Source organism: Cannabis sativa, chromosome 4 (genome assembly GCF_029168945.1).
Source record: "Cannabis sativa cultivar Pink pepper isolate KNU-18-1 chromosome 4, ASM2916894v1, whole genome shotgun sequence".
NCBI classification, from domain to species: domain Eukaryota; kingdom Viridiplantae; phylum Streptophyta; class Magnoliopsida; order Rosales; family Cannabaceae; genus Cannabis; species Cannabis sativa.
The window spans coordinates 16,475,894-16,502,588 of NC_083604.1; the positions used below are offsets into that span (position 1 = coordinate 16,475,894).

The 26,695-nt window shown below is 34.3% G+C and overlaps 1 protein-coding gene across 1 annotated transcript; it reads left to right on the forward strand.

Annotated features, from left to right (window-relative positions):
• Positions 1-25,364, forward strand: LOC115713404 (G-type lectin S-receptor-like serine/threonine-protein kinase RKS1). Its single transcript, XM_061113574.1, has 7 exons — positions 1-805; positions 22,675-22,806; positions 23,483-23,676; positions 23,759-23,977; positions 24,463-24,692; positions 24,804-24,954; positions 25,062-25,364. Exons 1-7 carry the CDS (start codon positions 1-3, stop codon positions 25,362-25,364), a joined length of 2,034 nt encoding a protein of 677 aa, XP_060969557.1.
• Positions 25,365-26,695: the final 1,331 nt, after the last annotated feature.

The window sequence follows — 26,695 nt, forward strand, 5'->3', positions numbered from 1 at the left end:
ATGAAATTGGGTTCGAATCGGGTTACAGGGTTGAACAACATCTTCACCTCTTGGAAGTCGATGGATGACCCAGGAACCGGAAACTACTCACTGTGGCTCGACCCGAGTGGATATCCACAAATTTTCTTGAGCCAGGGTCGAACTCCACGTTGGCGAGGTGGGTCTTGGAACGGCTATCGATGGAGCGGTGTACCGCAAATGACGCAAACATTCATATTCAACGACACGTTTGTGAATAATGAGAACGAAGTATCGTACCAATCCGATCTTCGCAACGACTCGATTCTCGCTCGGCAAGTGGTTGATGAATCGGGAATTGTTTACTTATCAATGTGGCGGAATGGACAATGGCTAAGGTTTTTGTCGGCGCCGACTGAGACGTGCGATACGTACGGGTTTTGTGGCCCGAACGGGATATGCGACCCGGACAACATGGATGGCTTTGAGTGCGCGTGCCTACCCGGGTTTGACCCGAAGTCACTTAAAAATTGGTTGCTTAGAGATGGGTCAGACGGTTGTGTGAGAAAGCTACAGCTTAATGGCACGTGTGGGAACGGAGAAGGGTTTGTGAAATTTGAAGGCGTAAAGATACCAGACACATCGAAGGCACGTGTGAATTTGAGTTTGAGTTTGAAATTGTGTGAAGAGGAGTGCTTAAGAAACTGTACGTGTACAGCTTACTCTAGTGCGACTGTGAGTGGGGACATGATTGGGTGTTTGACATGGCATGGTGATTTGATGGACGCAAGGACTTATTCTAATTCGGGTCAAGATTTTTATGTGCGAGTTGACTCCATTACTTTAGGTATTATTATTTTGACAAAAATAAACTTATTTTTATTTTTGGAATTTTAATATAATTTGTTGGGATATTAAAATTTAATTTTTGTAAAGAAAAAGATGTATTATATATTTATAGGGACTGGATTTCGTCCCGTTGCTGTACGGACACGGATTTCAATCTGTGATGTACTGTAACCGTCGGATGGGTAGTTAATTTGATCTAACGGTTGGGGTTCATGTAGGGGTTCATGTAGGGGTAATTAGGTTTTGAAAAATGGGTACCAGTTACTTTTTTTGAAATTTAAATTTATTAAAAATGGAAAAGTAAAAAGTGACATCCATCCATCAATCAAGTCTAATCAACCGTCGTACTCCTCCACTCCTCCACTTCTTCACTTTCATTTTCTTTTATTGTTCAATTTGTCATTCGTTTTTCCATTTTCGTCTCTGCTAGGGCAAAGTTCTTCCTCTTCCATTTTCTTTTCATTTTCCATTTTGTTTTTCCATTTTCTATTTTCGTTTGAGGTAGTAAAACCAATATTGTACATTGTGGCGACTGTGGTGTACATTACTCGAAGTGCCATTGTTGGAGTTGTTAGAGGGGGGTGTCGACGGTGAGTTATACATTACTCCATTCTACTTTACATACATTTTCTTATTCACAGAAAACAATATATTTTTGAAGGGAATGTGGTGTTTTTCCATTTTCGTGTACTTAATAGTTCCATTTTGTCTCAGGTGTGGAGGGTGAGGTGGTGAAGGGACTTTGCATATCTTTGTCGAGGTATTTCTTTGTCTCTCTCTCTCTCTCTCTCTCTCTCTCTCTCTCTCTCTCTCTCTCTCTCTCTATCTCTCTGTCTCTGGTTCTGTGTTTAAGGGAGTTTGCATTTCTTTCTCTGTCTCCCCCTGTGCATGTGTTGTGGTTCTTTGTGTGGAATGTACTGTATGTTATGAGTTTTTTGTTTTAGTTTTTTATGAATATGTGATTTGGTATTTTGATTGAGTTTGTTGCAATAAAGAGTTGCATTGTTTAAATTGAATTGGTTGCATTGTACTATAATTTAGGGGTTTTGATTTGGGTATTTTGATTTATGTATTTTTAGAATGTGTTAGTTGATTTGGTTGGATTTTGAATATTTGGGGATTGGATAAATGGAGATTTTTTGAGCAATATGACAAAAAATAATGCATGAGTTCTATAATATTAGGCTGGATGGTCTTTTAGTGATCTCATTGCAATGATAACTTTATTGATAACGAGCATAATGTCATACAATTTAAATATCGTAATAGAAGTAGGAGATTAATTGAAATAGGAGATATTATCAAACTAAACAATTTGTATCAAACGAAACAAGTTGTGTATTGAACTAAAAACTTAACACACATAAATTAGGAATACTATTAAAAATTCGGATAACAATAACTGAAAAAAATATCTGTTTAAAATTTTAGCAACCCCATCAAAGCTTAATGTGCATACTTGAGGGTATTGTAATCCAGTTCTTGGTCTTACAAATTAAATCTAAGACAGTTCCTTGTCAATTACTTTTTTCTTTTTTCATGAGTGTACAGATCAAACTCCTAAACACCTTCAATTGACCTTCGCATTGCCTATAAACACAAATTTTGTATAATCTTTTGGGCCATACAAAAATCCTTAGTAAATGCTTGTCTTTTTTCAATTACAAATTTTGTATAATCCTTTGGCCATACAAGAAACCATATTTTACAGCTTGTAAGAAAGATGTGATTCGAATTCAGTTTAGTGGCTTGAGAGGATCAAATTCTAGGTTGCTACTTGTATTTATAAAACAAAATACTTTGACAACTTTCTTTCTTAGATCTTTGTAGAGAATGGGGAAGTTTTCTGTACTAATTATGCTTCTTCTTTTTTCTGTGCCTTTACTGCATTTTGCATAAGTTTGGTACTGTACTTTGTTGGTGTTTTGTGTCCACGGATTTCCTCTACCATGAGTGAGAGGTCTCAATATATTTGGGAGGAGGTCACCGGTGGACATGTGAACCTTTTTGTCTCTTTTCCAAAAAATCAGAAATTGTTGTAATCTTTTTGACCATTGGCAAACTTCATGCTTAATTGAGGCCCTAAGAACCTCAAGATCTAGAGTTCCAAGATTTAATTGAGAAGGTCAATAATTTTTTCTAAATTTTATGTTACATATGTTGGCATCATTGCATGTTAAAAGTGACTATTGTATAACTGACTTTGCTGTGATGTTATTGAAATAGTATATTATGTAAGGAAAATATGCTTACTTGTTGCGAAGGGAGACTAACAAGTTACAGAATCCATTATTTAGGCATATTGGTACATTGTACTTAATAGTTTCCATATAGTACATTTAACAAATAGACTATAGTACATATAATGAAATTATGTTATATAGGAAGAGATGCTTACCTGTTATTGTACACATAGGAAATTAAGTGTCGAGATGTCATGAATACACTGAAATGTTAGATGATTGCAATGAATTATTTAAAGTCTTTGTCTTCCAACATTTTAGTGTTTTGAATGTTTGTTAATTTAAGTTATTTTGTCTTGTGTAATAGGTTTATAAAATGGTATATAAACGGAAGAGGGGGCCGCCACAGTACAAAAAGGATGCAGCAGAGATAAAGAAGAAGGATCCGAAGGAAGCTTGGGCGAAGTACTAGTGAGTTATTTGTGGCAGTTATTTTAGTGGTAATATTTTTTGGTTTTGAAAATAATATTTGTAATTCCATTCTTTTATTTAATTGATGCAGCCAAGCCAATTTCTATGCTTATGCTGATGCACACAAAGAAAAACCTAAAGCAGATGTGAGTGACTTGGACTGTGTTATGGATCTTTTATTTTTTATCTTTTATTTAGCGTACTTGACTTAATAATCGAGAATCTTAATATTGTAGGTGCTTCGTAGTTTTAAGGAGCAATTCAAGCTTCTTAGCGATGAAGAGATTGACAATTGGGCTTCATACGAAGTCGAGGCTTCCCCCTCCAAGGTTGGTGGTAGAGGGAAAGGGAAGAAGGTGAAGTAGACATTATCTGCTGAGCCAGGGATTGACAACAACGAAGGTGTGGGGGACGTTCAAGTTTCTGGTCGTTGCTCCTTCGAGCGTTTGGGGAGAATAGTCCCACTGCTCAACGAAGCTCAAAAAGAAACGGTGAGAAATACCGGTTTCTCAACATTTTTAAGGTAGGATGCCCCGTACATAGACACTAAGATAGTTAGTTGGCTGATCGATCACGTGGATCCAACCACTTCTCGGCTGGAGATATTTGGAAGAACGATCCAACTATCCTCCAAGCTGTTTGAGGATGTCATGGGAATCTGGGATGGCAGAGAACCCATGGCAACCGAAAGTGAGCGTGACCTGGTTGAGTTTGACCTCCTCTTTAAGGCCAAGGACTATAGGTATTCCCTGACTTTGCTGGAGAATGAGCTCAAGGAAACCAGCGACAGTGACTACCTATTTCTAATTAAGTTTCTCCTTGTCTGTATTGGAACTGTGTTGCTGCCGAAGAATTGTACCGAGGTCAGCACTAGCTACATGCATTCTTTAGTTGACACAAGGTCAATTAAGAAGAAGAATTGGGCGACTTCCGGTTTTTGATATCTAATGAGCTCTTTACACCGGTACAAGACGAAGAACACCAAAAATGTCTCCGGTTGCACGATATTTGTACAGGTAAGTTTTCGAATTATTGTGATGGTAGTAATTTTATTGTCTCATGTACTGCTGTGGTAATATATGTATGCACTTTTGTTTGGTGGCAGCTTGTATATTTGACGCACGTAGACTGGACTGCTAGTCACGTGGACCGCACTATGGCTCCAATTGACTTTTGGACCACAAAACACTGCAAGTCAGTGTACAAGTGGATTCGAGACCACGGTGGTCACACAAGTGGAAAGGTACATTTAGTACTTCAATAATCTGATGCGTTAGAATTTTATTTGGGAGATATGCTAACTAGTTTTTTTGGTGTACTAAACAGGTGAAATTGACTAACACATATGTGTTACTACCAAGTTTTGAATCCGCTGCAGTTGGGCAACCCACAAATGACGCAATATACAAAGCTGTGTGTGAGTTGAAAGATGAGGTCTTCCGGCTTGATTTGAAGGTGAGCAGCGCAAAAGAGCTGTTACTGAAGGTACTCTCCACTTACCTTGGGAAGGGGACTATGAAAGAAGTGTTGGAGATACCTGAGACGAGCAAAGTTCAGCGCTCGCTTTCGTTCAACGGGGAGACCGAGAAGAAGGATGACGTGGGTGTCAAGGAAAAGGATGGTGAAGGGACGAAGGATAAATTGGAAGAGGATGTTGATGATGTAGAGAGTGTCCCTTCACTTAATCTATCAGAAGACATGGTCGTTGTTCCAACTAAGGTGGTTGTTTCTGATGATTCGTTTGAGGTTATGAACTTTTTGGGAGAAGATCTCCCCGCTATTGTAAAAGAGGAAGTTGAGCAGACCGTGAAGGATGATTTTGATGATGCTGCGTTCGAAAGATTCAAAGAATCTGGAGGGAAGGTGATTGGTCTGTTCACTGTGAAGAAGGGTTACTCAAATCAACAGTACGAGTTGTTCCGTTACAATTTCTCTAGCGCCAATGATCCGAGGTAATCTCATGTTTCATGATTACTGTGTACGTAGTTGATATTAGTACATTCGTTTCGTTGTTGATTATTTGTTTTGTATTTCAGTGAAGTGTTAGCCAATTTTGGGAAGGTTGAGGTCGAGCGAAGGTTTTTCAAATGCATAAAACCGGAGACAGATATATCAAAAAGTGTACGTAGAAGTTGCCATTTGGTTGCTTTGAAATTTGTAGTTCATTATTTTAGTTAATGCCATTTACAAATTGTATGAATGACAAGATAACGGATATTGTTTATGTAAATGTCAGGTCATTGATTGCTTTGCTCAAATCATGAATTTTCGAGAGAAGAAGTGCAACGACATTGGAAGAAAGAGAACTTGGTTTATGCCCACCAGAATTTCGGTATGAAATTTGATATTTAAAAGTGGACATGAATCTTTTGTATTTATGCTGTAAACTTTGTTAAATCTATGTTTTTATTTAATATGTAATCTATTATGTTTGCTTATTGTGCAGAGCAAGTTACTTGGAAGAACGTGGAGAGGATGGCGAAGCAGCAAGAGTGGTCCACTCTTTATTACGATGCAGATTTGAGTTTATGTCACACTGTAATTTGCATTTTCTTGAAACTTTTGTGTTGAATCAAATGTGTGTAGTTCAATTTTCCGATGACGTTGTTTGTTTTACTTTGTCGTAGATGGTGGTACCCCTACTGGATACCGAGAGTGCTCCGCACTGGTTTGCGGCGAATGTGAGCATGGATAATACAACAGTGGAAATTAGGGACTCGTTGTCTTCTGCAATGCATAAGAGGTCACGTCGGAGCACCTGCGTAGAGATGGTATGCACGTGTGTACATGGTTTGCCATTTTATTAGTGTAATTGCACTAATCTCAACTGTGATTGTTTTAATTTTTTTGCAGCTCCAGACTTTGGACCAATTGTTTGCCCCTGTCAAGCCAGGAGACCTAAATTTCAGCGAATTTGTAATTCTTTCTTCAAGCAAGGACTACCCACAACAACAAAATGGCCACGATTGTGGAATGTTTGTAATGAAGTACATGGACTCACTATTCGAGGAAAATGAAATAATGGAAGAGGTAATGTAATGTTGATTTCTTTAGTATAAGTTTTCATCCAGTTAACTAACTGTTTATATTGTGAAAATTGAGGTGTGAATCTATTTTTTGATGGATTTGTTTCTATGGATTTGGTTGTCATGTGTATTACTGAATTGGTTTCCTAATGTACAATGCAGTTTGATCCTATTGAAGTCAGACTGGATTGTATTGGGAAAATTGTCACCCACGAGAGTAACAAGGCTAAACATGCTGTGATGGAGGGAGTTAAGAAGCAATTTGGATTGAGCAAAACCAAAGTTCTTCCATCAACATCTACAACTATACCATTACGTAGTCCATCAAGGTCTCCTCGAGACCCCCGATTCAGCACAGCGAAGGCTAGGTCCGAAAACATGTGGACTGGCAAGAGCAAGTCCCCGAAAACCCGTCATTCTAAAAGACTGGCCATAAGTAACAAGTAGTATATTACAATGGTTACAAAAGTTACGTTATTTATATATTTAGTATGTTCAGTACAATGGTTACAAAAGTTAGGTTTTAGGTCATAAATTATATTTAGTGAGTCATGTTATATACTTGCATCATACTACTGTTAGGTGATTTGGAATTGCACTAATGTTGGTGATTTTATAATTTACTATAGGGTAAGAGTTGTGGTAGTTTTTGGAATTTCGTGGAACAGATTATTATTACTGTATGGTGATTATTATTGTGAATATTATTTCGGTTGTTATATTTTGCCATTACTATTAGGTTTTGGATATTTTTTTACCATAACAATATGTGAAGTACATTATTCTGAAAATGAAATTAACCAATTTTACATTCTTTTTCGCACTATCTGTTTTAGTCCAATGATGTCCATAGCCAAAATAATAAAAATACCTATACTTATGTACTTTCCCATTATTATTGTGAATATTATTACTGTTGTTATATTTTGCCAGTACTATTAGGTTTTGGATAGTGAAGTACATTATTTTGAAAATGAAATTGACCAATTTTACTCCAATTATGTCCATAGCCAAAATAATAAAAATACCTACACTTATGTACTTTCCCATTACAGAGATGAAGGCATTAATTCTGGCCTTGGACATAAATTTGGATCAAAAAGAGTAAGTATAGTACAATAATGAGAAATAATAACTCTGTCACACAATTTCCTTTGTAACAATTTTACTACTTGTAAATAATGTAATTAAAGGCTATAAAAAAAAAAGAAAGGTTACTGTTTTTCAAAAATGCAGTGTATTGAACATCAAGGTTTACAACAATTATATGGATACCTCCAACATATTAAAAATTATAAACAATGGTACCAATCTATTAAACATTAAACTCATAGTTAAAGTACAGTACAGTAATGAGACATAATAAATTTGGCGTTCACACAATTTCACCATTTCGAAATAATGCAATTAAAAGCTATCAAAATAAAAAAAGGTTACTGTTTTTCAAAAAAGCAGTGTATTGAACATCAACGTTTGAAAATGGTACCAATCTATTAAACATTAAACTCATAGGTAAGTAAATCATGTAATTTAAAACTTTGAAAAAAAAGTTGAAGTATTTTTAAAATGCAATATAGTGAAACACAACAATATTGACTAAGTTACTATGACACTTTTTGGATTATATTGTGAAAATTACCGATATTTATCTTTAAATCCTAGTATTTCACACTAGATTAATTACTGTACTACGCACATATTGACATTCACAATCAATGACCAAATAGTAATTAAGAAATTTTTAATACAACCAACTTAAATGCCTACCTTTCCTTTGACAACATACTTAAAAAACATAAAATAAACATCATACCACATACAATATCTCTAACGAAATAAAAGTTGACAAATGATGAAAAGGCAAATAAATATAATGAAATATAATTTTTTAATAATGTTTTCATGGTGCATCTTCTCTTTCTCCAAACTCCTTATTTGGTTTCGCAATCCGAGAGTAGTGTCTGCAGGTTTTTTAGGATGAGCTTGATCGATCCAACAAAAGTAATCACATCCTCGACTTTCGTTGTTCTCCTGAATTTAAAATAAGTACATTACCATATTTACAAAGCCTAGTTTAAAATATTATTAAGGCGTTCGAAGTCTTACATAGTGCGGACATCCAAAGAAGCGACGACCAGGATTTGCTCTACTGCCAGAAGTCCAAACATAAGCTAGATCACCACAGTAGCAATGGGGGTGTCCCCCAAGTGAATTTTTCCATGAAGGAAAATCCCTCTCGAACCCGTAGGGGTCCTCTCCAGAACCAGCCACCATGTTTTTTTTTAACAAACCAAATTAGGGTGTTAGTGAGGCTTGAAAAGGAGTGTTTCCCTCGACCTTATGGTGGAAATAGGCTTGTGAAAATAAATTTAGGGGGAAACCGAATTTCTTTGAAAACGTTAGAAAGTATATTAAAATTGGGGAGCATATTTCGTGCTGCCCTTAAATTTTTTGCTTCAAAGTCTTTGGTCCACTATACTTATATACAAAAAAGTAGTGTCAATCACAAGCAGTCCAATCAAATTAAAATAATATTTTATGTCAACTCTATGAACAGTTAAAAGTACAACACATAAATATTTCTCCCCACATGAATAAACCACATATACAGCCGGTTTAGTTTGGTTTAATGGAATTGTATGAACTTTCTTATATTTTATGTTATGTCCAAATACACATGTTGGCCAAAATTAATAAACAGACTATGCAATACTTTTTCTCTATTAATTGAGTTTGCAATTTGTATGTTTATTTCTTTTAATCATATGACAACATGTATGTTAATTATTATAAATCTTGACCATACCGGAGTCCCTACTCTCCAAACGAACTCACTGAACCCAGTTCGACCTAGTGTTGGGCCCGGTGTCACACAGTATGTAGTCAAGTTAGCTGTGGGGTACCAGAGTCACTACTCTCCTAACGAACTCACCGAATCTTGTTCGACCTACGGTTGTAGGGAGTGACACTCAACCATTCGTACTACTCACAATGTTACTTGCAGTGTTTACGGGCCCGGTGACACACAGTATGTAGTGAAGTTAGCTTTGGGTTACCGGAGTCACTACTCTCCCAACGAACTCACCGAATCCAGTTCGACCTAGGGTTGTACGGAGTGACACTCAACCATTCGTACTACTCACAATGTTACTTGCGGTGTTTACGGGCCCGGTGACACACAGTATGTAGTGAAGTTAGCTTTGGGGTACCGGACTCACTACTCTCCCAACGAACTTACCGAATCCAGTTCGACCTTGGGTTGTACGGAGTGACACTTTCGTACTACTCACACTGTGACTTGCGGTGTTTACGGGCACGTTGTCACACAGTATGTAGTCAAGTTAGCTTTGGGGTACCGGACTCACTACTCTCCCAACGAACTCACCGAATCTTGTTCGACCTATGGTTGTACGGAGTGACACTCAATCATTCGTACTACTCACACTGTGACTTGCGGTGTTTACGGGCCCGGTGACACACAGTATGTAGTGAAGTTAGCTTTGGGGTACCGGACTCACTACTCTCCCAACGAACTCACTGAATCTTGTTCGACCTACGGTTGTACGGAGTGATACTCAACCATTCGTACTACTCACAATGTTACTTGCGGTGTTTACGGGCCCTGTGACACACAGTATGTAGTGAAGTTAGCTTTGGGGTACCGGACTCACTACTCTCCCAACGAACTCACCGAATCCAGTTCGACCTAGGGTTGTACGGAGTGACACTCAACCATTCGTACCACTCACAATGGTACTTGCGGTGTTTACGGGCCCGGTGACACAGTATGTAGTGAAGTTAGCTTTGGGGTACCGGACTCACTACTCTCCCAACGAACTCACCGAATCCAGTTCGACCTTGGGTTGTACGAAGTGACACTCAATCATTCGTACTACTCACACTGTGACTTGCGGTGTTTACGGACCCGTTGTCACACAGTATGTAGTGAAGTTAGCTTTGGGGTACCGGACTCACTACTCTCCCAACGAACTCACTGAATCCAGTTCGACCTTGGGTTGTACGGAGTGACACTCAATCATTCGTACTACTCACACTGTGACTTGCGGTGTTTACGGGCACGTTGTCACACAGTATGTAGTCAAGTTAGCTTTGGGGTACCGGACTCACTACTCTCCCAACGAACTCACCGAATCTTGTTCGACCTATGGTTGTACGGAGTGACACCGATGCACTATGGCAGAAGTCGCATTATGAATTTAGGTTGTTTGGGCTGAGTATACACTAAGTTCATCATGAAGCGTACAAGAGTCACTATTCTCCAGACTTTATTACTGCAGTCACTTTTTGTCTCAAACTACTATTGTATTCATAACAATAAACTGTTTTTTTTTATTAAATATCTATATTTGTATAGTATTTAAAAAATTATTACAATCTTGATTACAACGATTAATACGTTAATGTAATCTTACAAAAATTATTGGAATATTTATTCCAACGAATAATATTTTAATGAAATATTTAAATCGTTTTAAAAAAAAAATATTGAGTTCTCATTATTAGTAAACATCCTAATTTAATTTCTTATTCATTTCGCCACACATGTTTATTTCGACATAATATTAGGATATTTGTTGCTACATGTGAAAAGTTTATGTGGCCATTGTTGTTCTTAACGGATGGGAACAATGGGAACAATGGGAACAACATTTACCTTATTTAAATACATAATTTTTCTAACCACAGTCAACCAAACCAGAACAAAACCGAGAATTTCGTTGGTTCGAATTACGTCTTCCAAGGAAAAGTTAATAGGGGGTTGGGTTTGTTGAAATTACGTTTTTCAAGGGATTGACAAAATCAAATTTATCTTGGGGTTATACCACCCCTTTTTTAGTCGTACCTAGGGTTATATTAATTATTATTTTGTAATTTTTGACAAGACTACACTCAACAATCACATCCACAAGTAGTATATATACCCCTCTACCTCTCCTTACTCCTTCACATCTCAATTTAGTATTGTTTTCTTTCCTAGAGAACTCACTCCCTATCTGTAGACGTATATATAGGGATAATATATATAAAAAAAAAGTAAATTATGTATTATTGTTGCACCGAAGTGAAGATGTGTAAACAGAAGGATTGGTATGCACTGCAACCGTGTGTTGTAGGTGCATCAAGGGAATTTCAACAATTCAATCAATCATATCATAACAAATTTCGGTAATAACTCAACTCTTTATGTCTATTTATTTTAATAGTATATTATTACGAATTGTTTCTTAAAAATTTTATGTTTGTGGTACATGTATATTCAGGAAATGTTGACGAAGGTTTCGGATGGGTGGAGTAGGGTGGACGGAACTACTTCCGATACGGCCACCCAAATATGCCATCCTACCGAACCTCAACCTCCCGAGTCGACAAGGCTACCGTGGAATGAGTGTTATCATATTTGACACAACGGTGCGCCAGACTCTCGAACAAAATGATACGCGGGAGGCAAATGTCAGCGTTTTTACATTCTTAGTTCAAATTGCTTCCTCATGTAATAAGAGTCCCGATGTTATAGTATATGTACAAATTCATCTCAATACAATGTATATTTACAGTATCAAATAATAATGATAATTAAGCAATTTACTTACTAAAATAATAATGATAATTAATTGGTTCCATAATTTGTCTATTATTTGACGCTCAAACTCAAATCTGAAGATGCACATGGTTAACTGGTTTATATTATATCCACTAATAAACTATACCAAAAATTAAACAACCGTATTTTACGATATCTTGTCCCAATCAATCAGATATTAATTATTAAAATCATTTTTTTTAAAGAAAATTGTACTAAAAAACTATACATACAATATTTGACTTAGATCAAAAAAATAAATACTACTATATTACTTGATTTTCTTTTTAATAAATTCTGTAATTTTATTAAGAACAGAATTAGCAGAATAAGTTAAATAATCTATTTAATTTGACAAAAAAAGATAAAAATAAAATGAGATGAAAAAAAATATCAACTAACTTTGCACCCTTCGGTACACAAAAAATATACATGTATCATTTAAAAAATGGTTTATCATAATTAATTAACAAATAATGAAGGTATCTTTATAGTAATAACATATTTCTACGTAATTATTTTTTTTAGGTTATTCAAGTAGATAGTACAACCTACTGATTTGACCGTATATGGATTGATGGGAAAATATTACTAAAATGTTTATTATTTTAAAATACAAAAAAGGTCCTCCTCATTTATTTAAAATCGTTCTTTAGGGTTTTGAAGGATTTGTTATTTACTTTAAGTGTTCAAATTATTATTTTATTATAAAACCGTACTTGGCTGAGTTTTAAATATATATATATGTCACATCATATGTACTGTAGGAGTTTTTATTAACAAAAGACAAAAATTAAACAAAGGTAATTTAAGTTTTATTGATATTAACGCAGACAAAATGTATATTTAAATTAAAACATTATTTTCTTTCATATTGACTTCAAAGGTTTGTGCTATAATAATATCCCTAAATTTGTATTTTTTTTTTATTTTTAAAGAAGGTAGTACATCCTACAGATGTCAACTGATTATTGGAAATTAGTATTCCAATACAAACTAATAACAATTATTTAAAATCGTTCTTTAGGGTTTTGAAGGATTTGTTATTTACTTTAAGTGTTCAAATTATTATTTTATTATAAAACCGTACTTGGCTGAGTTTTAAATATATATATATATGTCACATCATATGTACTGTAGGAGTTTTTATTAACAAAAGACAAAAATTAAACAAAGGTAATTTAAGTTTTATTGATATTAATGCAGAAAAAATGTATATTTAAATTAAAATATTATTTTCTTTCATATTGACTTCAAAGGTTTGTGTTATAATAATATCCCTAAATTTGTATTTTTTATGTTTTTAAAGAAGGTAGTACATCCTACAGATGTCAACTGATTATTGGAAATTAGTATTCCAATACAAACTAATAACAATTATTTTTCTCACAAATTGTACTAATTTCTTACACGTACCCATTATTAACTGAGCTGGTTCGTAGTACTCACAAATTGAGTTTTGATTATTAGTAAGCATCATAATTTAATTTCTTATTCATTTGGCCACACATGTTTATTTGGACATAATATGGGCATATTTGTTGCTACATGTGACAATTTTAGGGATGGGACAACATTTCACTTATTTAAATATTTGATTTTTCTAACCAAACTCAACCAAACCATAACAAAACCGGTCATTAGGTTGGTTCAAATTACGTCTTTCAAGGAAAATTTATTAGTTGGTTGGGTATGTTGAACTTACGGTTTTCAATGCATTGACAAAATCAGATTTATATTGGTGTTATATCACCCCATCTTTAGCCGTACCAGTTTGTATTAATTATTATTTCTTAATTTTTGAAAAGACTACACAACACAATCACATCCACAAGTACTATATATAGCCCTCTACATGTCCTTACTCCTTCACACCTCAATTTAGTATTGTTCTCTTTCCTAGAGAAGTCACTCCCTTCCTGTAGACGTATGTGTAGGGATAATATATAAAAAAAAATAAATTATGTATTGTTGTTGCACCGAAGTGAAGATGTGTAAACAGAAGGATTGGTATGCAGTCCAACCGTGTGTTGTAGGTGCATCAAGGGAATTTTAGCAATTCAATCAATCATCTCATAACAAATCTGGGTAATAACTCAACTCTTTATGTCTATTTATTTCAATAGTAGTTTATTACAAATTGATTCTTAGAAATTTTATGTATGTACTACATGTATATTCAGGTAATGTTGACGAAGGGTTCGGATGGGTGGATTAGGCTGGACGGAACTACTTGAGACGCCGCCAAATATGCCATCCAACCGAACCTCACCCAACCTCCCGCAATCCACAAGGCCATCGAGGGATGAGTGTTATAATATTTGACACAACCGTCGGTGCGCCAAACACTGGAACAAAATCGAGACGCGGGGAGGAAAACTAAAGTCTTACGTCAGATAAAGCATCATGTAATAACAGTACCGATATTATAGTATATCTCAATACAATCTATATTTACAGTGTAAAATAAAGCATCCTAATTAAATTTATTTTGGGATACAACTATGTTATGTATGAATTCTGTTCTATTGTGTATGTCTTTGTAAGTGTAAACTTAAATTTTATTTGGAATGGAACTATGTTGACCGAATATGTGCCATTGAGTTTCACTATTTCCAATAAGTTATGAATAACACTTGCAATGTCAAATTTTAAAAAATAATTCCATAATAAAATAAGTGGATGACATATCACCTAACTTTGTACCCTTCATAACTCACAAAAATAACTTCCATCTTTATAGCGAAAGTGGTTCCTACAAATTAATTACCAAATATAAATGATTTATTATATATTCTAATAACGTATTTCTACGTAATTCCTCACATTCGCAGCGTATTTGAACATGTTGAAAGTTTTTAAAATACGTACGTCGAAGTCTATACACAGTACGTCACAATCAAATTTCAATAATGCGTGACATGCGGAGCATATTTGGGTTTGATGAGAACAAATGAAAAAATATTTTCAATTTGAAAATCTTATTGGGATATTTTGGCGTGTTCTGCTCTTGTTTTAATATTTGACATGGTATGAGCTAGGGTTTTCAAAGTAGATCGTACACCCTACTGATGTGACCTTATACGGATTAATGGTAAAATATTAGTAAAATAATTACATACAACTATGAAGTAATTACTTTTTTTTTTTCAAAAAAAGAAGTAATTAGTAATACCTTGGAAATTATTAATTATTAATTTTTAATATTTCATTTGAAATTTGAACTCACATCACCATTTTGTTGGGTTTATCCAAATGCCCTTTTCCAATGCATTCACAAAGTCATCTTCATTGATAGGTTGTACAGTCTAGTCAAATCAGGTTTTAAATGTAAATATTTAATATTAATTTGACCAACACGGATTCATAACATCTTCATTGTAATGGTAGTTGGTTGTTCACTTTTATTATTGGAAAATTGTAATGTTGAATACTTTATTGTAATCAAGATGTGAAAAATTGTAATGTGGTTCCTACAAATTAATTAGCAAATATAAAAGATTTCTTTATTCTAATAACGTATTTCTACGTATGTCTTTCCAACCCTAAAATCAATTTTCAACAGTCACAGAAATAAATTATATGAAAATATGTTTGGAACGTATTTCAATGTACGTCAGAAGCTGGATCTCCCATATCTCAATAAGTTCAAGTTTGAAAATAACGTACATCAATATATTTGCAGAGTACTTCACATCGTAAATACAGTACGGTGCAATTATGTTTACTCAATATTTGAATTTAATGAGATAATAAGATTTTTTTTCAAATATAAACTATAATTTCGGACATATTTATTCGTACAATACTTATTTTAATACAGTTTAAACCATTTCCTATTTAGGAGTTGTACTAATTTTGGACTACTACCCATTCTTAATAGTCCACGTTCTTAAGTTGTTGGGAATTATTTAAAAATTGTCCAAATATTGTAATCTTCTTAACCAAGTATGGACTATTTCCTCTTTAATTTGTAGATACTCACTAAAAAAATCAATTGTTGTCTTATCAATATTTAATTTTCTGTGTACGTCCCACAGTGTACTCACTGACGTTAAATGGAGTATTTCCTATACTTTAAATAACGTACGTCAGCGATTTGACAGTGTAACTTCAAATCAAACTCACTACATTATGACATGCAGATCTCATGGGATACCCTGATTTGAGTTAATTAAGATACTATATGAAAACACGAAACCTACCAGTAATTACTTAAGGAGATTTAATATTTGTTGGGCTCTAATATACTAATATGACATTTTTCTTATTAAAATTTGGACAAATCAATTAGGTCAGATTTAATAAATTATGATAGTAGTACCAACAACGATTATGATGTCAAATTTTAATAAATTATTGACTACTGAAATGAGTGGATGTCATATCACATTTTTAATTTCACCATTTAAACCATGTACTTATTATTTAAAGATGGTGATGTGACATTTTTATACGGCCGTAATAAATCAATTGACTTCATTCATTATGTCTTCCATGTGTACTAATACTTTAAAGCATTTTATTTTTACTTTAATTCTGGAAATTATTATTTAAATCATAAAACCGTAGGTATATTTGTTTTTAATATAAAAATGTCACATCACTTAGTACTTTCCCGATATTGCTTAGATTTTGTTTGTGGGATTTGATTGACCTTCTTCTTCTATTAAAATTGGTTAACTAATAAATGGGTAAATTGGGATCTCTCAGATTGTCCTAAGTGGATATTACCATTGTGAAAAGTTATTAACTATTAAATGGCTAAATTGGGAAAAAAAAAAAACCATTATTATTACATGAACCCAATCACGTGTACATCAACCCACCAAACCACTATATTAGTAAAGGTTAGATTATCCAAACTAAGCATTTTTTTTAAACCCCGTTTTACTGTTACCTACATCAAATGGACCGTTACCAAAACTTCAACCCTTTTGAAACAAGCCCTCAAAAATCCCCACCGCATCCTTTTTCTTCCACAAGACCCGTAGGTACACCGTCACGGAGTCCAAGACTCCGTTCAGCCTCCATTTCAGGATGTCCTAACTGTGCAAGGCTCGAGACTGTTCTCCACGAACACGAAAAACTTATAAGGAAGGCACATTTAAGAGCCACAGAGGCCAACCAGGAGTCATACAAACTAGCGGAACACCTTTACCATTCAGCCCATGCCATGCAAGGAGCCAACACTTCAAGAAAAAAATTAGAGGGTATCATGGATGACATTCTCGACTACACCGAGGTGTCCATACCCCACTACCCACTTCATGTAAAACAAGAATCACCAAACACTACTCCAAGACAAAGTCCTTTACAACCAAAGTCCCCGTTCAGAGACAATAGCCCTCTGTCTCAACGGAAGTTCCCTCAAGTTATAGAACTTGGTTTAACATCCGTTCAGTTTCAATCGTGGTATTTTATATATATAATGTCTTTTGCTACAACTCATCTCATATGGCCGTTGAATCAACTTTTTGTTAGGCGATTTAATGAGATTGAAGCACTTACCTCCATTATATATGTAGTTGTATGTAACTCTTCTATATTATTTTAAGTCTATTTTCTTTCTGTTTGCAGTTGTGATTTCACAATGATTCACTTCAATTTTAATTCCACAATTAATTAATGAGGAAAGTGACATTAATACTCCAAAATAAACCAAAGTACAGATTTCATAACAAATACTCATAGTACATTATAGCTTCAAAATATAAAATAACATAACTTGGACACTAACACAGTGCATCATTTACTGTTTTTGGGAGAAGTATCCACTCCTCCTTTGTCCCCAACTTCTATATCATCTCCATTTGGGTCCTCACCTTCGTCAGTCGAATCTTTCACATTGTCCTGTTCGGGTGATTTATTTGCACCAGAAGATTCACCTTCATCAAACAGTGAGCAAACAGAATTAAGGATAGCCTCTTCATCATTATCATCATCGGAATCCCACATGCAGGGAAACTCATTAACACAGCAAAGTTCTCTAACTTGCTACCCAGTGAAGCATTGTCCCGTCTCTCCATGTAGACATAAAGCAGAAAAAGCTTCTATAAAAGATTCATAACGAATTATTTTTATGGACGCATCAGAAGTAGTGTTTTTGCTTACAGCATCTTCGTACGTACTATAGATACATTCATTTGGTCCATTGAAAATAACCCAGTGTGGACCTGAACTCATACTTGATATATTGTAATGCTAATAACTAAATTACAAGTTCATTTCTCTATAAACTTGATGCTGGATTGGAAAACGTCTCAAGTGTCTTATATAAGTCGTGGAAAATAACCCTATAGTACGTTTTTTAGTTAGCTGTACTCCATTGGGATGTACTCCATTGGGCACATTTGATGTGTCAAAAGAGGGGTGCTTAAATCTCTGAATTACACAATTAAATACACGTGTAGGCGTACGTAGTATGGTCAAATGTCAACATTATTCATCAATCCCGTTTTTCCAAAAAACCTAATGTCCTACGGTACTGTTCTAACGTACGACGATGGTTTAGCTTATAAGAAGATGTAGGTGAAGGGCCCATTAATATCAGCCCAACATATATAAATGGGAGAAACTACCCATTCTACTAAAAAAAGTCATCACTTTAATACACGTGTACACGCAGGGGGTTTTCATAATAGTACTGCGTTATCTTTGTAAAGTACAGGAATGGTTGAATTCATTAAAAGATGTTGGTATAGGCCCATTAATATAAGCCCAATGGATTTAAATGTGAACAACTAACCATTTATTAAAATTTTCTTCTTTTCTTAACATATTTTTTTTCAAAAACAAAAAAAAGTACAATGTTTTATTTCGGACGTACGAATATGGTTCAACTCATTGAAAAACTTAGGTGAAGGCCCATTAACATAACACCAATCTATTTAAATCCCACCACCAAACCTTTCAACTCAATAACATCACCCCTTTAAATTTTTCGTCAAATAAGCTTATTTTACAATTACATGTGGAATGAAATTAAAATAATTTGTACTATTATACTGTTCTGACGTACGAGAGGAGTTGAGTTCAGATTGTAATATTGTAGAGGCCCATTAATATCAGCCCAACAGCTTTAAATGTGATCACCAAATGAGATCAACAACTCCACACAACCCTATTATCTCAGCCCTTTAAACTCACAAAATCTAATTTCAATCCCCTCAGCACCCTCTAAACCTTACTCCTCATCTACAATTCTTACAAATCAATAACAAGCCAACATGAATGACGAACACACTTATGAATGGAAAACCATCACAGCAGAGCTAAACATCATAAAACCAGTGAATGAGATTGAAATACAGGACGTGCTAGGCAAGAGTCTCAACAAACTGGAAAAATGGGAAGCATTCTACGAAATATACGCGAAACGGATGGGTTTCGGCACAAGGAAAGACAATGTACGACGTTCTCATGGGGTCATTGTAATGCGGAGGTGGGTTTGTTGTTCCGAGGGTTCGAAAAAAATCGCATCACCGGACACACCAAGAAAAAAAAGACCTCATGATGTCACTAGAACCGGATGTCAGGCAGCATTGCGTATTTTACTCACACAACCGTGTAACACTTGAAAATGCAAACAGTTCAGCATAATACACAATCACGAGTTGGCTTCATCGAGTGAGGTACAATTTTTGAGATCATATAGAGTTGTGTCCGATGGGTTGCTTCCCAAGTTAGGTCGATGAACTCCGTAGGAATTAAAACTGCCAACATAATGTCTCATGTTGCTTTGCAAAGTGGAGGTTACGAGAAAATGCCATGTCAACTTCGAGATGTGTACAACAGGGTTGCTGGTGTGAAGCGAGAAGAGAAGATAGAGACGGACTCAGAAGGGGCTTTGGGATTTCTTGATTGTCTCGCAGAGAAGGATCCTAATTTCTTCGTTGTCTATCAGGTTGACGACGAGAATCGCTTGGCTAACTTATTCTGGGCAGATGGAAACTCACGCGTGGACTATGTAGCTTTTGGGGATGTACTAGGATTTGACACAACCTACATGACAAATGAGTACAATAAGCCCCTCACTGTTCTCATTGGCGTCAACCACCATTTCAACACATGCATCTTCGGATTTCCTCTCCTCCTCCACGAGAAGCTTCCATCATATTCTTGGCTACTTCAAAAATTTCTAGAATGCCATGGAGATAAGAAGCCAAATGTTGTAGTTACTGACCAAGATGCGGCCATGAAACAGGCTATCGTTGAACACATGCCCGATGTTACGCACCGTCTCTGCGCTTGGCATCTCAATACAAATGCTTCGAAAAAGGTTAAAGATCCGATCTTCTTAAAAACATTTAAGGATCTCATTTACAACTACTACGAGGAGGAAGAATTTGAAGCAAGATGGTTAGACGTCATCCAAACCCAACAACTAACAGATAATGAATGGTGTCAAACAACATTCGAGTCAAGACAACAATGGGCATAAACTTATTTAAGGGGTTCATTCGTTGCAGGAATGAGAACCACACAACGTTGCGAATCCATCAACTCCGCTCTAAAAAAATTTTTAGAGAAGAATTATTGCTTGCGTGAATTTGTAACAACCATAGATATGATAGTCTCAAAGCTCAGACACAACGAGACTGCAAATGACTTCAAAAGCAGATGCACTCGACCTCACCCACCTAATCCTACATGCTTGACCACTTACTACAACCAATGTGCTGAATTCTACACAAGAACTATGTACCACAAGGTTGCTAAGCAGCTTGATTTAGAGAATAACTATTTTGTCATAACTCAAGAGCAAGAAGGAGAGTTGCAGATATTCACCATTGGAAAGTTCCAGCATCCGGACGTCCAATACCGAGTTCATTACTATGAAGGCCGACGAGCACTACACTGTAGTTGCTTGCTCTATGAAAGTCAAGGGTACCCTTGTAGACATTTATGGCTAGGTTTACGAGATGGCTAGGTTTGAATCTCTCAGTTCACTGACTTATAACTTCACTTTCTATGCAGCAAAATCAGAGGACTCGTACAACCGTGCAAAGGAAGAGCTTGAACGGCTAACTCTAATGTTCAAGGAAGAATTTGACTTGAATTCCAATCCGGAAGGAGAGACGCCACAACCTGGAAGATATCGTAGCAACCCCAACATTATTAAAGACCCCGAAGTTGTGAGAACAAAGGGTATGGGAAATACAAGCGAAGGACCAAACGGGGAGCAGATCCCAAGAAACTCAAGACATTGTCGCATTTGTCGCTCATCAGACCATGATTATCGACGGTGCCCAAATCGTCAACATAACACTGGATCTCAGGGGCAACAACCTCCAAACAATCAACCAACATCTGACTCATTCAATGACCACTCCAACGCGTATTTCCCGGAACCGCCTTCCTCCACACAAGAGTCTTACTATGGTCACTCTTATAACTAGCTACTTTTAGCCATTGTTGTTTTAACGTTTATGACTCTACTTATTGCTTCAAAAATTCTACATTTATATACTTCTTGTTATGTTTGGCGTGTTTAAGGTAATTTTCTCATCTTCACCAAATCTCAAAATTATTATTGACGAACAACTAAATTATGCCTAGGAAAAAAACTCAATCTTATAAGGTGAAAAAATATATTTTTCTGGTAAGTTTTAATATACGAAATATTTACAATTAAAAAATTACACCAACTAAAAACTCAATGTATAACAACAAATAAATTCATCACTTAAAAAAAAAATTCTAAACAATATACTACGAAACGTAAATGAACGTACTCGGTACGTGAAATTTTGTACTCGGTACGTGATATTATGTACACTAATTTTACTAAACATCACACAGAAACAATGTACACGGTACTCTATATAATGTACTTAAATACCATCCCACAAATACATATGATCTTATGAATGAAGGAAAATACCAAAATAGCCTCAATCCGACAACATGGACCCACTGCCTACAGTGTTTTCGTACCATCAACTGCCAGGAACAGTGAAGACTGCTCTACCTTTTTGTACTCTAACTAACAAACAGTACCATTTTGTACTTTTTTCGTACCTAACTATTTTTTAATTAAAAAAATAAACTCCCAACCGGTAACCACACCTACAACAACCGGTTACCACCAAAATTTCAAAAATTAAAAAACATTTAAAAGTACGGTGGGATCCCCCTGCCGTATAACGGATTCCAATCCGTGTTTTGCACATATGAGTACAAAATCGGCTGCCTATATCTATAAATTTTAATGTTTTTCTTTTCTTCAAACATCACTTTATATTTCTTAAAAAAAAAAAACATCACTTTATATTTGATTTTTTTTTTTGAATGCTTACTTTATATTTGATATTGTTACTTATATAAATGAAAATCTTATAGTTATTATTTTATTTAAGAAGAACGTCAAGTAAAGTATACATTATGAATATATATATTTTTACTTATGTCAAAGTTTATTTCTATTTGTTTTCCTTGTAGATTTAATAACCTATATTTTTGTTACTTTTAATAAAGCAAACACACGTTTATATTTAATGTTGCTAATTTTTCTTACTATAACATCGTTATAAATCCTTTTGAAGTTAATTGACAATTATTTTTTTTATTAATAATATTGCAGCTAAATATTTAAAGAAGTCCAAAAGTATTTCCATAACCAAAATTGGGAAGCTGGGAATTGGGTTGACTTCTTTTGCGATACTAGTTCTCTTTTTAATTTTTATATACTGCTGGCAAAAGAGACGATCAAAAGGTACCACTCTGCCTCTATCTTCTTTATATTTCTATTATATTATTTATATATTTTCTTCATAGTAAAAATAAAATAATATATTATAGGGTGATTCTACAATGCACCCCCTTAAAATGAATGTATTAATGTACCTTCTATTTGTTTCGGCATCCAAAAAAATTTTTTAGTCTAATTTTTTTTTTTCATATTCATGTACGTTATAGCTATTTAAGATATCCTACAAAATTTTAAGAAATTCAGAATAATTTACAATATAGAAAATAATGTTCAAACAGTCTATTTTACACATGTATAAAATAAAATAGTCACGCGTGCATGCAACATACTACTTGAACACAATTTTTAGCGTGTTAAACTTTTCTGAATTTCTTAAAATTTTGCAGGATGTCTTAAATAAGTATAATTTACATGACCATGAGAAAAAATTTGACTAAAAAATTATTTCGGATACTAAAACAGATAGAGATGTATTGGTGTATCTCTTTTAAAGGGGTGCATTATAGAATTTTCCTATATTGTAATTTAAAAAAATAATAACAAAAAGATAAATTATTGAAATCAACACAATAAAGTATATTTAGAGTAAAAAATAAAATGAATAGACATTTTAGTATTCAAATTATTTGTATAATTCATAAAAAAATGAATTATTTATTTATTATATGTTTAATGACAGTGCAAGAACAACGGAAGAAATATGTTTTTACGAATCCAAATATATATTTTGATGACATTTCTGGAAAGGATGAGTTCGATGAAAATGCAAATTCAGAATTACCTCGTTTTGACTTGAATACCATAGCTACAGCCACTAACAATTTTTTCATAAGTAACAAACTTGGAGAAGGTGGTTTTGGTCCTGTTTATAAGGTACTTATATATAATGATGGTAATGTTATTTTTACTTAACATATACATTCACGTATAAAATACAACTAATAAATTATTTCAGGGTATGCTTTATGATGGAAAGGAAATTGCAGTGAAAAGATTATCAAAGAACTCTGGCCAAGGAATTGCCAAGTTTAAGAATGAAGTATTGGTAATTGCAAAACTTCAACATAGAAATCTTGTGAGGATTCTAGGTTGTTGCGTTGAAGGAGTAGAAAAGATGTTAATCTATGAGTATTTACCAAACAAAAGCTTGGACGTCTTCATATTTGGTATGTTTGTTTAGTGTAAAAATTTAAGATCGTTTGTAGATAATTAAATTATGACATCATATTTACAAGTAGCAATTTTTCGCGCTACGAGATACTGTGTTGTATAGGTTTACTTATTTGATGCTCTAAGTACAATTCTAGCTTTATATTATTCCCAGCAAGCCTTGTTCTTTTTATACCAAATCATTCTTTTAAGAATATTATTTAACCATATATATAAGAGGTTGTTTGTTTAAAGATTGTGAATCACAATGTTGAGTCTTTTGTATGTTTGCTTCAAAATTTAAGGTGAGAATATTTTGCTACTTTTGTGGTACCCACATGCTCTTTAGTCTCTACAACTTTGTAGACTTAATTTCAAATATAGGGGAATATTCTACCAGGGTTCACATTTCACTCACACTCAAATAGACTCAAAATACACGCCCCCAGTGAAGAAATAAGTTTAATGAGTTTTTAAACTAATATTGTTTACTATTGGCCATATACCGAGAAAAGGAAATTGTTAGATTGGAGAAGACGCTTTGATATCATTTCTAGTGTTGCTCGAGGGTTGATGTATCTTCATCATGATTCAAGATTGAGAATCATCCATAGAGATCTAAAAACCAACAATGTTCTTCTAGATGCTAATTTGAATCCCAAAATTTCAGATTTTGGTATGGCTAGAATATTTGGAGGGGATGAAATTGAAGTAAACACAAATCGAGTAGTTGGAACATAGTAAGTGTATATTTTTTAATTAAGAATTATTTTATCTCTCTAATTTTATATAATTATTTACATATACATATTTACATTATAATAATCTTACGTACACAAGTATTGTTATAGTGGTTATATGTCTCCAGAGTATGCAATGGAAGGACGATTTTCAATAAAGTCAGATGTATATAGTTTCGGAGTTATGATACTTGAGATTATTACTGGCAAAAAAAATACTAGCTATTATCATAACAATTTGCATTCCAATTTGGTTGCGCATGTAAGTGGCCATTAAGTAGTTAATTATTTATGAAAGTTTCCAATAATATTTACATCCATATTGTTTCTGCTAAGTATTCTCACATATTTAAGATCTAAACATTATAGGTGTGGGATTTATGGAAAGAAGGTAGAGCATTAGAAATGATGGACTCATCCATAGATGAAGCATTCAGTGGCCCAGTCTTGAGATGCATTACAGATGGGTTTTTGTGTGTACAAGAGTATGCTATTGATCGACCAACCATGTCTGAAGTTGTTTTGATGTTGAGTAATGAAGCAAATCTCCCTAATCCAAAACAACCTGCATTTGTATTAAAGAGAAATTCTAGTTTAAACGTAGGTCTATCAACTAGTGATGGACTTAACTCAATAAATGATGTGACATGTACGGTGGTAGAAGCTCGTTAAATTTATAAGATATGAAAATTACCAATTTATTAATAGATTATTCAATTGTTTTATGATTATACGTGCAATAATAGAAAATAAGATTTATTATTTGAAATTAATATTTGAGGAATAATTTCTTAATTACGGAGATTTTATTGAATTATAAATATATTTTACATAATATTTATGAATTTTGTTATTTTCATGTTTTATGTCCGGTGTAGTGGAATTCGACGATTTGATTATATGTATCACTATATGCTATGATATTTTAGAATTAGCGGGGCAAGATTGTGAATAGTTAGAAATATCGGGGTTATACGAGGTATAATTGAATATGACCATTTTATCCCTAGGGTAAGAGGTTGCTTAGAAAATAAGTAAGGACATTTTTGAAACTTTTCCACTTGAGTTTATTTAGTTATGATTGAGCTGAATTATTATTGATTACGTTAATTTTATATTAAGTTTTTTTTTTAAAAAAAAAAAAATTAGATTAACATCACAAAGTCACTCTCTCTCCTTCTCTCTCTCTTTCTTGGCCAAACTGGAACCCAAAGAAAAACCAAAAAACTTCAGACCAAACTCAATCATTCCAATAGAATTTTCAACAAGAATTTGGAAGGGAATTGTTTAGAAAGACCAAGGTAAACCCTAGTTCTCTTCTCTATTTGTTTTTCAAGGTTAAAGCTTTTTTTTGTATGAATTTTTAAGTTTCTGTTTCTGCTAGGGTTTGAGGTTGATAGAATCTGTTCTTGAGCTGATTTTAGGTTTGTTTGTGGTGATTTTATCTGTTGGTTGTAGTTGTGGTTTGAGTTGAGCAAGTTTGAGTTTTAGAGCTCAAAGCTTGCTCAACAATATAGTAAATTTTGATTCAGGGATTTGATGATGTTGTTTTTGATTGGATTATGTTTATTATGCCTTTATTAGGTGTTCTGAAAGGTTTGTTAAAATTTGGGGTAAAATTAAAGGAGAAAACTTGAGGTTTGTGTTTTCAGCTATGAAATAGTCTACCATTTGTGATTCATTTGAGGATTCGAGTAACCAGTTGGGGTGATTTTTGGGAACTCCTATTTTCATGTTTCCTTGATATTTAAGGTATTTCTACGCTATTTATCGAGAGCCAAACTTCTAGTTTGGAGCTTAAGTCCCCAAAAGTGTTTTAGCGAGGCACTTCCTAATTTTATGTGATTGTGACATAAGGCCTTTAATCGTTAAGCAACAATTTTTACTTAGGTTGACCGACACACCTGATTGGAGAGTTCAGATAAGATTAGTATAACACATGCACATATGCACATGTTTAGCGTACATATATATGTTTTCTAATTAGATGACATATCACTAAG